The 18,604-nt window shown below is 39.3% G+C and overlaps 1 protein-coding gene across 1 annotated transcript in view; it reads left to right on the top strand.

The window, feature by feature from the left end:
• Nucleotides 1–7,376: 7,376 nt before the first annotated feature.
• The window catches only part of TANK (TRAF family member associated NFKB activator), a 29,674-nt gene continuing 18,446 nt past the window's right edge, over nt 7,377–18,604 (top strand). Inside the window, exons 1-5 of the mRNA XM_087733613.1 lie at nt 7,377–7,500; nt 8,132–8,265; nt 12,076–12,222; nt 15,449–15,557; nt 16,406–16,518. Coding sequence (XP_087589739.1) covers nt 12,124–12,222; nt 15,449–15,557; nt 16,406–16,518 — 321 coding nt within the window. The 5' untranslated portion in view covers nt 7,377–7,500; nt 8,132–8,265; nt 12,076–12,123. The remainder of the gene's footprint in view (nt 7,501–8,131; nt 8,266–12,075; nt 12,223–15,448; nt 15,558–16,405; nt 16,519–18,604) is intronic.

Raw genomic sequence — 18,604 nt, 5'->3', positions numbered from 1 at the left:
AGGTGCACAAGAAGCTGGGAGGGGGCACAGCCAGGACAGCTGACCCAGACTGGCCACAGGGCTATGCCATACCGTATGGCGTCATGCTCAGTATGTAAACTGGGGGAAGAAGAAGGAAGGGGGGGACGTTCGGCATGATGGCGTTTGTCTTCCCAAGTAACCGTTATGCGTGATGGAGCCCTGCTTTCCTGGAGATGGCTGAACACCTGCCTGCCGATGGGGAGTAGTGAATGAATTCCTTGCTTTGCTTTGTTTGTGTGTGCGGCTTTTGCTTTACCTATTAAACTGTTCTATTTTATTTTACTTCAATTATTAAACTGTTCTTATCTCAACCCACAAGTTTTCTCCCTTTTACCCTTCCGATTCTCTCCCACATCCCACCAGTGGGGGGGAGTGAGTGAGCAGCTGTGTGGTGCTTAGTTGCTGTTAAACCACGACAGCCACTTAGAACATTTAATTCTAGGCCCTCAGTGTGTATCTACTGGAGGGAATTGGTAATTAATACAGACAAACTGACGTATAATAACTTTATAAGAGTGTGGCAGTTTTGAGTTATCCCACGCTTATTCAGAGCTCTGGTACAAGCCACAATTCTCTTACATCTTTTGCTTCCAGGAAGCCAACAATAAATGGATACAATGCTAGAAGAGCAGGTGTGTTTTCACTCAGAGGAAGCAGCTACAGATATGAAAATGACTTAGCAGCTGGTGAATAAGAAGACTGAAGCTGTGCCAGACGAAGTAAGTGAGCGTGTGTGTGTGTGTGCGTGCGCGTTTTGCCACTAATTATGCAAAAAGACCCAAATCCATTGATCATGTGTTTCTCTCCCTACTTCACCAGGAATAAATCTTAAAGTGTGACAACTCTTTCAGAAAGTCAGAGTTATTACCAGTGATGTATTTTCTGTATTAGAACTGAGAACACACAATGAATTATCTTTTTTTTTCTTTATCTTTTGGTACAGATACTCCTGCTAACAGCATGGTAAGAACAAATATCATTTGCAAGAAGCTGATCTGCATTTTTGTTTATCATTTAGTCCTCTTAGCTTCACAGACAATGAGGCTGTGTTCAACCAAGCACAGTGTCAACACACTGTAAGCCACTACACAGCGCATAGCTTCAAGCTTTCTTTGCTTAAAGTTGGGAGAGATTTACCATAAAATTCAGGAGGCAGAGCTGCTGATTTATCTTTGGTGCATGTAGATATCAAGAAGTTTTAGTTAAAACTTGAGCAGCCTGACTGCTCAATGACTGCTCAAATCTTTTTGGTTTACTTAGTTATAGAACTTCACTGCAATGGTACATTGTAAGATTTACAGAAACACTCATCTGAGCATCGTATTTTGTCTTACACATTCTAATTAGTCAAGCTTAGACCCACCAAACTCTCATAGGATGACTATGAGTAAGAATCAAGAAAAGCACTCTGTTGAAGTCACAAAGCCATCTTTTCATTTATAAAACAATTCAAAAATTAACATGAGGAGCTGGAACAACTATATCAACAAGAAAAAAGACTGCAGAGATGAATCATTCCAAAATATTTTTTCACTGTGCAGAGAAACAGAACTATTTATTTTCAAATTCCACTATAACATACAATCAAATAATGTTGAAAGGAAGTATACCAACTCCATGTGTCGGGGAAGTTATATTTTCAGTTGCTCTATCATCTTGTAAAAATAAAGGGGATTTGTGTTTTCCTTAAAATATTAAACAGAATCAAAGCATTTTACTAGCTTTCCCTATAAATTTTACTTGAGGAGGATGTGTGGAAAGTTTATTCCATTGTACAGTTTTTAACTAGGACAACATTAACTGGTGTATATCATAGAATCATAGAATTGTCAAGGTTGGAAAAGACCCTTAAGATCATCGAGTCCAACCATTAACCTATCACTGCCAAGTCCATCTATACCATGTCTTCGAGCACCGTATCTATCCGTTCTTTAAATACCTCCAGGGATGGAGACTCAACCACTTCCCCGGGCAGCCTGTATGGAGACCCAGTTCAAAACTCCTGCACTACATAAACTGCATTAAATGATTAGATGCTGTCACCAGCTAAAGAATGGGAAAAAATCTCTAACCACTACTCTTTGTGAGGCCTTTTTCTCAAGATCTGTTTACAATCCATTGATCAAGAAGGTTGCCTTGCTGTGTATTTACATAACCACACCTTCCGTTAAGGTTTGTGTGCAGTTAGGTTGATTACTAACAATGAAAGCCATGATATTATGCAGCCGATCTGTTGGTCATCACAATTTAACTGTAAACATAGTCAAACTATACACAGCATCTTTTCCAAAACCAGATAAAATTCACTGATTATCTTTAATAAACATGCTCAAAGGTTTTATCTTTCAAATAGATACTCTAAAATAATAATTCTGAATGGATGTTCCAAGATCTTTTGGAGCTTCTGCAATAGTAATGTTCCCTATCCTTCTACACTATCCTGTCTTTTACAGAAGATTGTTTAATGTAGAGAAATCCCTACACATTTGTATCAGCATGAAGTCATTAACATAAAAACATATGCCATACTGGTTCAGACCCATCTTCTCTTCAGTGGTGGCTAGAAATCAATGCCCTGAGAAGAATAAGAACAGGGCAAGCATATGTAATACTTCCTCAGAGTCTTCTCCCAGCTGCCAGCTATTTTCAGGTCAGAGAACTTCCTGAGATTGATGCTGCCTGTCTCTTTAGTTTCCCTCAGTGAATCTCTCAAGTGCTTACTTGTCCAATCTCCCCTTGAACACATCCAAAATTTTCACATCCTGAACAGTTTTGGCAAGAAGTGCCATAGGTATACTAACACAGGTCCATTAACTTAATGACTTTGCATCAACACCTCTCTCTTCCCCAAACTTTGCAATTTTATGAGACTACAGAAACAAAAATAATACCATGGAATCTGTGATCTTGCTGCACTACATAGCTCCTCTTCTTGCAGAAGAGGAAAAGAGGTCATAAGATCCCAGAAATTAAATGTGTTATTTCAAATACATCTCTTCTTTGACTTCTTCCACTCTTACTCCATGCTGACAGCCTGAATAAAAGCTTGGGATCAAACAACATTCAACAAATAGTGCAAAGGCTCCTTACATCAATCATGTTTTCTTAAATTAGATACTGAATATAATGTAGCTCTATCTAAACCAGCTACCAAGATTTACTGAATTTTAACAAGGAACACAGGGAGAAGGCCTCTGTAGTTGATATCAAAATATCTCACTTCTTCACACTGACAGGTCTAAGGAATTAATGTAATGCTCATGTGTAGAATCTCCTGAACAGTTGTCTCTATGGCAAAAAGGCACTGATGCTAGAAAAAATGAATTTTCCAAGGTTAAGTGTTTTCCCTACATTGTTCTACTGAAACTGTTTCACTATACAGTGGTTTGGAGGGGAAGGGGGGAAGACACAATAAGGATAAAACTTACACAGGGCTCAAGTATCTGCACAATAAAGTTCCTTCGGAGCTTAACTAAGAATCAGTGGATTGGCTGTTCTTCTCTAGGAAGTATTTCACCCTCCGTGTTGCTGCATTCTCTCTATATGTAACACAGGTTACATTCTATATGGATGAACAGCATTAGTTTTATAAAGCTGTTGCTACTTTCTATTGGTGTCATTATCGTCGCTGGCTTTTTCTTTACAACATGTTAAAAAGTATGTATTATATTCAGTACAATAGTTGCTGTGTATGTTAACGGTTCCCAAGCATGCAGGGTTGCCTGTTCATGCACTGCTCCCTTTTCATGCAGGGTAACCTTTTCCCAGGGTAGCGAGCCTCCAGCAATCATTGACACCACTTACGGAAATCAGGAATGTTGCACTGGGTCCAAAGCCAGTTTGCAGGCTGTTTCTGCTCAAGTCTCTGCTTCAGAGAATGACTGTTTGCTTGCAGTTGCATTTAAGGAAGTTCTTCAGTTGGGTATTTCTCACTGGAAGTTCCCAGCTAATATTAGTCATAAGCAGTACTGAAGTAAAGAACTGCATTTCATAATCCTGTTGACACTCCTCCCAGGCAACATAAAAATGCCTATACTGTTACTAAAGAGATGAGAAAAGAAAATCCAAACCTTTGGTTTCTACACTTTGTAAAGACAATGAGTAAATTATGCTTATCAACTTCAGCATTCAGATATATAGAAAAAGTACAAGATGAGCTACAAACTTTATAAGTGTACTAACACTACTTTTATGTTGCTTGTAGTGCACCAAGTCTGTATATTTACACTTTGATTAAATATTCTTTAGTTAGCTTCTGGAACCCAGGTTTTGTCTGTTACAATCTATCGGCAAAATACATACCTTATTGGCATTGCATATACTAAGGTTTCCACAGACTCATCAACTAACTACTCTTGCTGTTGGAAAAAAAATAAAAATATTCAGCCTCATCTTCTTTCTTACTACGGAACGACAACATTCGGTCTAAATTAATCCACTATTCTCCTTTTCTGACCAGGAAAGGCATTTCAAGAGCAAAATACGCTTTTTATTTTGTTAAAACAACAACAAGCTATCGAAAGAATGGAGAAACACCACAGAGTAGCACGCACTCTTTCAGCACCCAGCATCGCACCACACAATCCTTTGGGACCACAGTTTAAAAGTTCTGGAAAAGGTTTAAACATCTGACGTGAGCCACCTAGTGTCTGAACGAATGGCTACATTAAGAAATTGCAAGAAACATTTTAACCTCTTTCTGTCAGCTGGTAGAAGCCAATTTATATTTATAAGCTTAAAATTGTATAAAGGAATCAGATTTAAACCTTTACTGAAATACAGCCTTTTGGCAACTGCTGCACCACAAGCCTACCTTAAGAGCAATCATTTCCTCTGGAGACTTCAGCACAGTTTAACCAATGAGCGCACTGTTACCATATCAGTAAAGACTAAGTAAAATTCTTGTTAAAATACCATTTCAGAAGTAACGTCAAACAGTAAACTGTATACAGAAGATGTGAGGTATTTAAATAGACTGCTTGACCCACTCAGAGCAAACTTTCGAATTTTCACTCTGGAAAAGTATCAACTTGCTAATTCCCTCCCTCCCCCCCCCAAATGTTTCTAAGTAAGTATAATTAGTCAAAACAAGACTCTGAGTCTGAAGACAAAGTGAAATAAAATAATAGAGATGTGAACCTCTTCACCACCACTCCCAAACTCTACAGAAGTGGTTTGCAACTATTTTTAAGATTAGTAGATTCCTAAAATCTTAAATCATTTTTAACTATACTGATACATGCTTGCTCTTCCCAGTTATCTTGTGAAGACTAGACATAGGAAAGCAATTCTGCCTTAACAATGACATAAAAATGTGAAATATTGATGTGGGACAGAAATGCAGAACGTCATTACTGGAATAGCTGTAGGGAAGGAAATACAGAAACTGAAGAGTAGGAAGCAGAAAAACAGAAAAGAAAGCAAGATGAGGAAGAAAAGGACAAAAAATAATTGACTGTAAAGCAGAAACCACTCTAAAACATCAAAGTTAGAGATCAAGTTTGTTACGCAATATAGGTTTTATATTATTTTCACACGTATTTTTCTTTTCTTCTACTTAATTTATTCAAAGGGTTGGAAGTCTCTAAGAATGTCAAGATGGGTTACTGTAAAGCTTGTAACATTCATCTTATTGTATCTGGGGAGGAAATGTAGTAAAGAAAAAAAGCACTAAATAACGAAGATAAAGGAAAGACCAGCTTCCCTTGTGCTTTTTTGTGAAAGCACATTACTGATAAAGTACTAAGAAAATAATGCATGTGATTTGAAAAGTCACATTTGTAGACAGTTGTCAGTTTTGCTTTGTCGGTTTTGAGACCTTCAGTGCAAATTTACATTAAGTACATTTCTAGAATTTAATAAACAAACTTTTGTTTCCTATAACAACTAAGGTGAGATGATAGTGTTTCAGAGATGGTATATATGTTATGGCTCTATTCAAATTCAGGTAGTCATAATCTCAGTTGATACATGTTTATCATCAGATAACATGTACTTTTCTGCATATTATCCCTTTTTAAATATAGCATCAGTTAAATGATATTTATATATATTGATCTGAATTTAAGAATTGCAGGTTTTATTTCAGTTACTGAGATATCCATTACCATTTTAAGTGCAGAACTACTTGACAAGAGGGAATAAAAATAAAAAAAAATAGAAATTAAAAAAGAAGCAATAGCTTCTTTTTGCCCTTTTTTTTTAAAGACCTGGTTGAATGAAACCTTAACTTGGATATCTCAAACACTCTGTCTCTGAAAGAGGAAATTGAATCCCCCTTTCTTGGAAACATGCTACCAGAGCAAACCCTCTCTGAATCTTAATAGTTCATTAGAACCTCACCTGAAGTTCTTCAAAGTGGCTAACCAGGAAGTATATTTATTGGCTCATTGAACTATCTGCCTGTAAGTCTCCTTAGTCTTAGTACAGGTCAAAACAGACCAAAAGAGTTACTAAAGACTTAACAGGAAAGGTAAATTATAATAGAAATAACCTTCAAAAGAGCACACAGAACACCACCTGGCTACTCTTCCTGTGGCTATGTTTGAGCTCAGTCCTCAGGCTTCCAAGTGCACACAGCCAGGGGAGGTAAGGTTGCCATAGTTGAAATCCAGGTTCTGATCTGTGAGCGGGCAAAGGGAAAAGTTCTGCTCTAGCAGAAGAAACACCACAGCCTGGCTGCGTGGGTATGTTCACTGGGGTTCAGAGATAGCCGAGGCTAATTCAAAATCTGTAATGCTTCTCTGCCGCTAGCTCTGTGACTGTACCCTGTGCAAGTATGTAAGAAACGCCTCATTTTCTCCCATCAACTCCCACCCTCCTACACACCGTCAGGAAAAAAGTTGAACTCATACATGTGACCTGAAGAGAAAAGGGCTTGTAGCAGTAGCGAAATTAAAACTGGATGTTTCCATTATATTCTTATCTATAAAATTCATTGCCTGCATGAATTAAACGCAGGGAAAAAATGCCACCTTAGTAACCTACAAAAGTAAAAGACCCTTTAGACAGAAAGTACTCTGGGTATGAAAAGTATAACTACGTTACAAATATAAATACTATTATTTACAAATCACACAGAAACACGGAAAGACCTAACATAGGAAGGGACCTGTGGAAGCCAGGAGCAGCACAGACCCTGCTTGGGGGGTGCCTGGCTACAGCCAGGCAGAAAAGCCATTGCGGGCCAGATGGAGGAGAGCCGAAAGACACTCATCCTTGCGCGGGGCCGAGGAGGCCAGCTTTGTGCCTGGGCGGCCGGCCCGGCGCTGCCCCCGCCTGGTAGCGGCGCCCGGCGGCTCTGCCCCGACCCGACCCGACCCGGCCCGCCCGGCGGAGCGGGCAACGCCAGGGCCGCGGCGCCCCGTCACAGGGCGGGGAGAGGCACAACAGGAAGTCGGTTCTGGTTCCTGGGTTAAGGTGCTCGGGCAGGGGCAAGCGCCCTGCGCCGGGAGCAGCCGTGGGCTCCGTCAGGCGCTCGTAAGTCTGAGTCGCTTTTCAAACCGCTCCTCTCCCTGCCGCGGGGAGCGGCGGGCGCACGGCCCGGGGAGCTGGGGTGCGGGCCGTGGCGCCTGGCGGCGGGCTCCCCAGCCGCCCCTGCCCTCGGCCCCTCCGCACTTCCGCCATCCGCTCCTAGGGACGCCGGTTCCCCCGCCGGCCCCGCTTCGGCCGGCTTCGGCCGCGGGGCAGGGGGCGCGGAGTTTGCGCGCGGAGGCGCGCTCGGGGCCGGCGGCGGGGCCGGGGCTGGCGCCGCCGCCGCTCCGGGAGGGCCGCGGGAGCCGGGGCAGCGGGGCAGCGGGCTCCCTCGCGGGTGGCGATCGCCCGCGGCGGCGAGCGGAGGAGCAGCAGGAGGTGTGCGGTCTCCTCTGGCAGTAACAGCTCGGGGGGGTGTCAAACCCCGGCTCTCCAATAGCCGCCGTCTCTCCCTGAGCGCAGAGGGGCTGTCTGCGCTCCGAGCTGGAGCGCCGGTGCGGCGTTAGGGGCTCCTGCTGGGTTTCCGACTCTTCCCGCAGTCGGGCAAAGCAGGAATTTTGTCCATTAGACCAAAAAAAAGCCACCAAAACGAAAGTGCAGTGAGCTCTCAGTCTCTCACAAATGATTACCTCAACAGGTTTCCAGTTCCCAAGATGATGGCAGTGTAACTTACAAAATATTTCCATTGAAGAAGCTGTTTTGAAAGCAGAAATATGTAGAGAAGTACTTGCTTCTGGATGGCATCTATGTTCTCATATGAACCTATGAGAGGTAGGCATGTGTATTATGAATGCGTATATACACATGGTTAGCTAAAACCTTATTCTTTCAGAATTTAAGGTGTTTTCTGAGGCACTATGAAAACTCAAAATGTGCCTCTTTAGTGATGTGTGGAGCTGGGATTTCAGGATGTATGCAGCGGTATGTTGCTAATCTTTATGTTGGGGCTTTTTTGGCATTTGACTCAGAAAATTCATATTACTGCTTCTTTTTTTTTCCCACCTATATCAGCAAAATATTTCTCATTTGAAGCAAGTATTTTAAGAGCATCTGCAGGTTTCATTGGGTTTGTTTACTTAAAAGTTTGTCTTACAACATTTGCTAAACCCAGTTGTTTTCCAGTGTTCAAGTCTTTACTCAAAGATTAAATTCTATTTCTCATGGCCATAACTCCGGCAACACAACGCTCACAGGTGCTCACATTTTCAGGACACCCTCATCAGACAAACTCTGGAGCTAATCTCTTTTTCTAATTCTGTCCCTGTTAGAATAAATGCAGCATTTTGTATTGCTGCATCTGTTCTGCTGTTAATAATTGTGAAAGTCTTTAGGATCTAATGAATATCTAGACTGTCAGTTGCTAAAGATCAGGGTTGTCAGCTTTGGGCTGAATATGTTCCAGTTGCTGTATGGGTACAACATAACTAAGCCTGATTAAAATAGTAGGGATATTTGTTTGGGGGTTTGGGGTTTTTTATTATTTTAGGGTTGTTGGTTTGTTTTTTTTTTTTTTCCTCTTAACTGGATGTAGGGAGAAGAGTAAATGACAAGGAACAGTTGGCAAATTCCCTGATAAATATTGATGCCTATGGAGGAGAAGCAGGAAAGGGAGCCAGTTTTTTTCTAACTGCACGGAGTGCTGGATATGAGATAGATAACATAAGAAGCAGTTATTTATTCCAGCAGCAGGCAATTCGGGGTGTGACTACAGAGTAGTTTAATCCAATCTAAATCTAGACTGCTGCAGTCCTGCCCACGGCTAGTCTCATGTTCCCACTGCTCCTTGTGTTGGTAGTAGTGCTCCAGCAGCCTCGCAGTGCACTAGCTCCAGGTTTGATTTTGGGGTTGTTTTTTTAGGGGCGTTGTTGTTGCTTTTTTGAGGAAGTAGGGAGCTACTTTGGCATACTCAATTGCATAGCATAGAAATGCTAATACCGGTACAAGTGGCAAAAAAACACATGGCCAGAGATGGGGGAAGGCAGGAGTATCCTTTTCTGTGGCAGCGCAGGCTTACATCACTGTTACATAACCGTGACTTCATGTTACAGTTTCAAAGCCAATGCTGCCATTGAACACAGGAGTTCTGTCTGCCTTTTGCTGATGTTTTCTGCTCTTGTGCTGGTTTCCTTGTGTTATCATGCCATTTGAAGTGATCTGTGGAGCTGATCTGCATTAAAACACACCAAAAATACCTTTAGCATTTAGTTTTATGCTGGACTGGTTCGCTGGTACGGTTTACAGTAAGGCTGCTTGTGCTGGAAGAAAGGCAAGGGTGAGGTGGAAGCAGAAATGTCTAGGGTATGGGGGAATACAGGACCAATTCCTCTAGTTACAGTTCCATCTTAAAGTGTCGCTAGTAGTCTTTTATTGCCCCTTTCTTACTGCATGGAATCTGGATTTTAGGGAGCTATCAGTAAATTAGTTACCCTTCTCCTTACTTTTCCCTACCAAGTAGAAAATCAGGTGCAGTGCTACAATTCTGCCCTTTGGATCAACTGCTTTTGGTACCAGCAGTCCAGATAAGAGCAGAACTCTGTTAATGCTCCCAGTCTCAATCAATCAGTAAGTAAAAGGGTAGAAGTTAGGTATGAATTTTAAATACTGTTTTTCACAGTGAGATTTGAATTTACATAAATGAAATTAATGCCTTCATTTTCTATGAACTGTGAGTCATATGGAGCTGAACCCCATTCCCTCTGTTAGAAGCTGAACATAGTCTTTTAAATCCCATTGCACTCATTTTTTGAAGTTACCTTTTATATGCACAGGACATTGCCATTTACTAGGTAAATTGTTACAAGTGCCTCTGGAGAATTGCAGAAAAGTACAAAATCGATATTGGTGCAAACTCCGCAAGTTTTTAAAGAATGTGAGAGCACACTTTCAGTCACTTTCAGCCTTAACAATACCCTTCTGCAGTTTCGTACCTGCCCCTGCAGTCAGCTGTAATAGCTGATTTTATTCATCAAACTACATAAAACAGTCCTTCATTTGAAACTGAAGAAAAGCCTACCCATTTATTTAAAGATGTGCCCCAGGTATTAGAATGAATATTCCAGTTAGTACTCTTTGAGGGAGGAAGGGGGTGGGTGAAGTAGCCTGTGTTACTAACAGTGCTTTGAGACAGTATGCATGGACCCGAGATTATGAACTACTGAACTGGTGTTTAGAAAAAACAAACAAAACAAAACAAAACCAACGTTTCATATGAAACAACGTAGCCGTTTTACACAAAACTTATAATAAACTTGGATTTCAGTAATACTTGTAACATCAAAGGATCCCTAAATGATTCCAAGCTGTTAAAGAATTCACTTTGCCACTATTAAAGTACAGCCATGCCAGAGTCGAAACACAATTTCTTTTGCAATATTCACACATCATTAAAATAAAGTTTGTAGGACAAAAGGTGTGACATCCATACAGTAGTCTGTTGCACCTCCTAGGAAAGTCAAACCACATTTCTATATTCAGGCTCTACGATATGGAAGATATCCAAGCTGCAATCGTTCACGTTTTGGCCAGGGTCCGAGACAAGTTAACTTCATACCCTTCTTATCCTCTTCTGACTGCACCACTTTCCTTAATAGTATCTGTGGTTTATGCATAATCCCAGAAGATAGTAAGAGATGATAGTGGCTGTCCGTACTGTGTACTGTGAGGTAACCATGCTTTAAATATCAGGAGGGGAGATGTGAATTACCGGGTTTATTTTTTTTTTTCTTAACGCTGGTACTTTGGTGGGGGTTTTTTTGAGACTTCACTAACCTGTGCTCTACTGTACTTACATTCGGATAAATTTTGATCTTAAAATTCATGTCATATATTACTATAGAAGCAAAGGAGCTGTGTTTGCAAAGTTCACTCTCTCTTGAAATTGAAGTCTGTGACATTTAATAGTGGTGTAGTCTTATGTGTCAAAGTTCATGAGCTGTAGTTTCAGGAATTGTTATTGAAAGTGTTCACAAAGCGTAAAAAGTTGATAGTATTGTATGCAAAGGTCTGAGTCTTGCTGATTCTTACTGGTTGGTATTACTGATTTTTAGATAAAAGATGTTTTAATTCACCTTGTAGTGTTGCATGTGTTGCCATTTTCAAATATGGCATAGAATAGGATAGGTCCATGTGACCTAATGTTATTGAGCTTTTATCTTTTTATTGCTTAATGCCAAAAGCTGAGTTTTGGTTTATTTTGTTTTTTAATGCTATCTGTTATTTCAGAACTGAGTAAACATTAAACTGTTGGAAATGTCATAAAATCAGGTAACTGGTGATCTGCACCAATTTTAAGTCTCAGTCTTCAAACGCTGTAACTACACATGCATTTACACATGCTGTACTTCCAGAATTTGATTCAGAGTTAACCTGCTTTTATTTGGCTTCTGTTTAAACCTATGCCTGGACATAAAATTAAATGTTGAGGTGAGCAGAGCTATAGTTCAAACTATTATGTGAGTTAATGCTCATATTACTGCACATATTACTTGAATTTTCTATTAATACAAGTCATGTTATATATGGTTTTAGTTACATACTTCTGTTTCTTAGCATTCTGTCTTTTTCCTTCTGATTACTTTTCAGGTCTGTTAACTTGACCATCTTTTCAGTGATGAAACAACATTGGGAATTATGGACAAAAACATTGGAGAGCAGCTTAACAAAGCTTATGAAGCCTATCGACAGGCATGCATGGATAGGGACCATGCTGTGAAAGAACTACAGCAAAAAGTATGTGTTGGGTTCTGAATTGTATCTTTAAAGCCATCCTTCCCATGGAGGATTGTTGTACATGTGGATTTCAGTTTCACTTTAGCTATGCACACTTTAGTGCGTCTGTTAAAGTTGAAAATTGCCGTTATGAAACCAGGCCAGTACACTGCAGAGTAACTCATTAGGCTGTGAATGTAGTAGGTGGGTTTCAGGTTTTTGACCTTTGATTTTTTTGTAGTTTTAAAGGTGAGAAAAGTGTTTTCTGGTTTGGAGGATTAATGAAGTCTTTTAATGTAAACAGCAAAGATATATATAAAATTTACCTAGCTTTAATGAAGTACTTCTTGAAATCTAACTTGCTTTATTGAAAATTGCTTTTAAAATTATTAATGTAAATAGTTTAAATCATTTTTGTGTTAATAGAAAGATATGCCATATGAATTACTAGTTTACTTGATGTAAAGGTCAAAGACTCTAATATGTTGAGCACTGTGCAAGCTATTGGGACAACAGAGTTTGTGTGTTGAAGCATCTACAGCAAACTTACCTTAAAATTATTAGAATAAGTATTGATTTTTAAAAAAGAAGTATCTGTACAATTATTCTTTAAGTAACAGAAAGATTCTGGAGGCATTCTGACCAGTAAGGAGCAACTGAGTTTTTACTTACTACACCTACTTAGTAATGTAGAATACATTACTTCAGCCAAAACTCTTCTAGGACTTCTCATCATGTATGCCAGCATATTGCAAAGCTATCGGTTTGGGGCTTTGTCATACTAATTTTATCGTGCGTATTCTGCCCAGCAATGGAACCTTGTTATAGAAAGGCTTGAATGTTTTTGATGTTACAGGACCTTATGATATTTCCGTAGAACTGGTAGGCTGGGACTTTGTTCAGGGGCAGATGAACCATACTCGGTGTCAAGTTATGGAAGGTCCCAGTAGTAGAACTGGGAGCAGGGAAGGGTCTACTAGAGAATATTCTGATATCTGGGCACAATCTTGCCATCCCCTTGCATGGCAAAATAAAACTAGCCAAGGCACTGCAGAACAGGTATCAGGTCAGTCGTGTGCAATCATCCACTGTGCAGTCTATCTCCATTCATAGTCTGTTGCAGCAGTGCTGGTGCACATCTGTAGCATTTTCTGTACTTAACAAGCACAAGTAGTGTGTCAATACATTTTGTGCTGAAATTGCAACTAACTTAACAGAAGGCCACACATTTTAGAATGTTTGGGAATCTTTTAAATTCTGTCTCTTATGATAAACAATTAATTATTTGAAGGAAAACCAGTCACGTTAACACTCCTGGGTCATCTAACAGTACGTGAAAGAAACTTCTGCCCAAGAAACAAGACATCAAGTACAAGGTCAGATAGCCCTTCTAAAGTCTATGGAAGAAAACCAGAGAAATATGTGAGATCATCAGTGTTAAGTGAACTAAATGCTTGCAAGATTTCTCTCTGCATTTTCTCTGGTTCAGAAATTAAAAATGAAAGCCTTTCATAAAGGATTACTACCAGTTCAAATCTTTGTCCTAATCCCACTTTCGGTAGTTGGATTTCATGACTTCAAAAGAGAACAAAAGTATTTTTTCAAGAAGAGTTGATACTATAATTAGTTGGGCGTTTTTTTGTTTGTGTTGTTTTTCAGTTTTTTTAACCCAACTCCTGGTTTTTGAATGACCTTTGTACAGTGCTTTACGCTAGTAACTTCCTCTGTTCATTGTGTGGCCTTCACACATTGTTGGATTGTCCACCATTCTGTTGTTAACAGTTTACTACTTAAGTTACCGATAGGCCACTTGTTTTGCCAGTCTCTAGAGCTGGGAGCCATGTCAAGCACACAGAAGCCAGAGTCATCTCGGCCAGATGGTGTTTGATACAGATGGATGGTTGGTTGTCATGCAGATCTTCTAGTTGGTAACTTGTTGCTGCCATCTGACTCAAGGAATAATTTGTGCACACTGGCTGTCAAAAGCATCTTCTCTTCTGTCTGTTTTAGCTGTCATGTCTGTGCTCTGTACAGAAGTGTTGACAAGACATTGCTGTTGTACATTTTCAATTTGGTTCTCAGTGATTTTTCTGCTTCATGAGGTCTCTTATAGCTGCTGGAGTGTACTGCTCTTTGATCACTTTTTTTTTTTTTAAATAAACTCTCATAATACAGCTACTACCTGGCCTTTTAAAATAAATTTTGCTTGTAGTTTTTTTCCTGCCTGCTTTACAGACAAACACATTGGGCATTACGGGGGTGTGGAATTTAAATGTGACTGAGATTTGAGAATTAGATAGCACTATGGATAAACTATGAACAGACGTGAAAACAATGCCTAGTCTTGTTCCAGGTTGCGACCCGTTCAGTAATAGACGTATTCCTTATTTCAGAAAAATTCAGTGCATTCCTGTAAGTTTCCTTGCTGGGACTTCACAAGTTTTCTTGCTTGTTTTTAGCACTACCGTACTGCAACATTAGGCGTGTGCTAATGAAATAATAGGTTTTGAATATTAGCATCTTCCTGCCACCTGACCATTTGTTCAATTAACTGGCTGTCTAACAATATTTATACACTTTGGTGAAATGTGAGCAGTCTTATTAGGCTTTGTATGGCCTGTTTATAGCATGATATGGAGTACAGCTAGATCAAGAATGGGGCTGCTTCCTTGCTTCCCCTCCCCACCCCACCCCCGCCATTTTCTAGGTTAGAAAAACAAGTCTACTACATTCAAAGGAACAGGCAAAACTCAGTTCATAGGCAGTGAAAGTTATTTACACAATATCTGTTGTATGGAATAAGCAATGTTGTTGTTTTCCATTTAAAATCTGTCTTTTTGAAAGCCTATATTTATATAATTTATTTGTTAGAAAATGTGGGGGAAGAAAATTACATCTTTCTATAAACTAACTGACCAGCATTCTGAAGAATACTAAAATTCTAAATTTAAACCTGATGTGTTCTATGGCTATGAATGAAGAATCCTATACTTCAAGGTTATCCTGTCCTTTACAACTGCCACAGTTGAAACAGTTACTGAAAATCAGGATTTATTTCCTATAATACCTTTTCTAATCAGGGCAGTCTCAAAAATATGGACTCGCCAAAGGTGATTGTAGTTGTAGTTGTGGACCGCTGCGTGAAAACCCAATTATCTTTAAAACTCAGAGCTGCTTTTTATATGCCAAATAGGAGACCCCAAGTCAAAACAGAATAAGATTAATGCTAATTAAATTATATTTGCAGACAGAAAACTACATGCAGCAAATACGTGAACAGCAGGAAAAGATAGAGCTTCAAAACGGCATTATTGCAAAACTGAAATCGCAGTTAGCTGCTCTGAATGCTAATAGAGGTATGTAGTCCAGTTTGCACGTTATTTCTTTTTATGCAGTGTTGCATTGATGAATAGTTCTGACTTTGTTGCTTCAGTTTTTACAATATATATCTCTCAAAGCAGTATCATACTTTTCTGTGAATGTGAGAGTTAACACAAATGTGCAGTTTCAATATCTATTTATAAAATGCAACACTTCTGAGGTCTCTCTTTATCTTCTTCAAGAAATGGTGAGATTTTCTTTAGATGTAGAACCTGCTTACACTGAAGCCAATAAAAGTTATGAAAATATGGGTTCAAATCATTCACTAGAATTAAAAGCAAAATTACTGCATATTAATTTTGCAATTATCTGTTAATAAGTTTAGCTCAGGTTGTTCTAGATGTGAGTGCTATGGTTATATGTCTTTTATGTTAGATGAGTCCTGTGATGCTAATCTTATTGGATAACCAAAGCTTTATAAGCAGGTAATTCTCTTTCAAATCAAATACTCATTGATGGATAATTTTCCACTTTTTGACTGTACTACACAAATAAGAGAAAAGAGTCAAAGTAACCATGTGTTAATCTGCCATGCTCATTAAATATTTATTCACACTAGCCTAACACTCCTGGTTTTCATAAATACTAGCAAAGTGGTTGGCTTTTATTTTTAAGAGTACATGTACATTCTTTTTTACTGGCTTAGTCTTGTATTGTCTCTAAGCACAGAATTGGGCTTCTCTTGCTTGTTTAATATGAAGGCTTGCTCAAATTAAATAAAGAAGGTAGTATAAGCCTAGCTTCTTTTAATTTTGCTGGTACTTAGAAGCTGGCTGGGGAAAAATGCAGTGACAATCAGCTGCCTTTTTTTTTTTTTTTTAAGGTAACGTGCATCCCTATATTCTGATGCATGAAGACATTGAAACCTCCAACTTATCTTTCTGCCAGCTCTCTGAAAAACTGAACGTAGCAAAGCAAAGAGAAAAACTCTTAAAGGTATGGTCGCCTGCAGTATGTTTAACATAAGATCACATTTGTGCTGTGATTATACTATAAGAACCTAAAAAGATAAGTGAGATTTTTACTGGTGTCTTAGAACTGCACTTCTTCTAGTACAGGATCCTCACGTGAAGTGCATGAGTGTTGTGCCACTACGGTCTGCTTAGGTGAACTAAGCATCTGTCTTTGATCCTTCCCAGTGCAATTGCTGTTTGGCCATTGAGCTCCCTAGAATAGTTTTGATCATAAAGTGGGAACGTACTTGCTTATTTATTTCTTAACCTGCCAAAACCAGTGGTCAAGAAGGGGCTTTCTCCTTCTCTCACAAGAGCTTTTCACATTGCAACCAGTCTGTGTATTTTCACAAGAAATGGAGAATCTGCGCTCAAAAAGTTACGGAGTGGAAAGTGAACTATCCATTGCTCTGGAGACGCTGATTATTTGTTTGTTTTTTTAAATAGCCAGTTTTAATACGTTGTCTCTTCTGCCCCTCTTCACTGAAGTAACACTGAGATTTTCACTACAGCCTGTTCAGAGTAACAGGAGTAAGAGTCAAGCAATAGTGCAGAATAGATGGGAAATACCTTGAATGGATTTTGCATAGTGAGCAAAGACAGTGACAGAGATGCACGAAGTTGCATTATTCTTGTCCTAAGGCATCCTACTGTGTTTTCTGAGAACTGTCTTGTAATATAAAATCTCTTATTTTTTAATATGAATCTCCATAGCAGGGACCTTGTAAGGGTCATAAAAAGACCGTTACACGAAATCAGACATTGGATTTTAAAAGAATTAATTTCAGGATTTGTTTCCTATTTCCTCAGCTATAAACAAATTAATTATGCTAAATTCACATAAATGCATTTTTTATCAGAAATGTTAATTTAAAACTAATTTCATTGGATTACTAATGCTTGCATAATTATCTTGAAGGAATCTCATTTGAGACTAAGCCTTTGCCAACATCTTAAACGTACTGTTACCGAACATTTATATACACTCCTTTTTTATTTAAAAAAAGTCTTTATATAATTTTTCTACATTAGAATCTGTAATCACAAGATGTCATTTCTTTCCTAATCTTTGCATTTATTTGGAGTACAGAACAGCTGAAGGGTTAATTCTTTGATGGAACATCTTTGCATATTTTTGCATTTCTCTGTCTTGAGTTGGATAAAAATCATGTCTTGCAGTTGCACATGGAGACCTGACCAAGTCTAATATTTCATACTCTTGTTTCTGAATGCTTTCTCAAGGATAATAGTTTTAAGTAACTTAGTCATATAATGAGTAGGAGAAAAGAAGCTGTGTTATCTCCTCATGGGGAAACACTGAGAAATTATGTATATGATCTATACAGAAGATTACAGGCAATGCATGAGAAGTTGGAATTGTTATTTGAAGGGCTATTTTCTTAATGGAACATAAGTTATTTGTCTTTATCTGCATTTTTTATGTAGTCAGTTATTGCAGTTACTTCTCAGCAATAGGTAGTTCATCTGGATTTTGCTTCATCTGTGCCATGAACAGAAATATTTCTGATACAACTCCATGCAGAATCAACTATCAACTATACAGTCTGTCTGCATTTAAACCCAGGCACACCGCTATGCACATAAGGTCTTTTCAGAGGGGATCAGTAGCGATGTAAACTCATGCAAAGTCAGGTTGACCCAGCCTACATTATGTTCCTGTTGTTGGGAACGTAGTAGCTCTCTTACTCTAAGTATTGAGAGCACGGAGCTTGAGGAAAACATGTTTGACTGGACCAAGGCTGGCTTCTGCAGAGGCACATGGACATCTTTGCACCATCCTCCCAATATAAGGAGAACCCTAATGTCTGGTGTTGTGCCTAGTAAGCTTCCACTAACCTTACAAGAGTGATACAAAGACGTCCAAACAGGACAGCAGGGTACACACACTTCTGTTAGCTCTGGCTGTGTTTTGGCCATGTCATTCATGGGCTGGCTATGAGTGGAGATGCAGAGCAGTCTCTGTTCACAAGTCCTTGTTTTATTGAATAAACTCAGAGGAGGAGAACCATATAACCCCAACTTCCTGTTGAAGATGATGGAAAATTAAT

Source organism: Nipponia nippon, unplaced genomic scaffold (assembly GCF_047370975.1).
Source record: "Nipponia nippon isolate SJK-2023a ecotype South Korea unplaced genomic scaffold, ASM4737097v1 scaffold_5, whole genome shotgun sequence".
NCBI lineage: Eukaryota > Metazoa > Chordata > Aves > Pelecaniformes > Threskiornithidae > Nipponia > Nipponia nippon.
The sequence above is the reverse complement of the archived record's forward strand: the minus strand, read 5'-3'. Positions and strand labels throughout refer to the sequence as shown.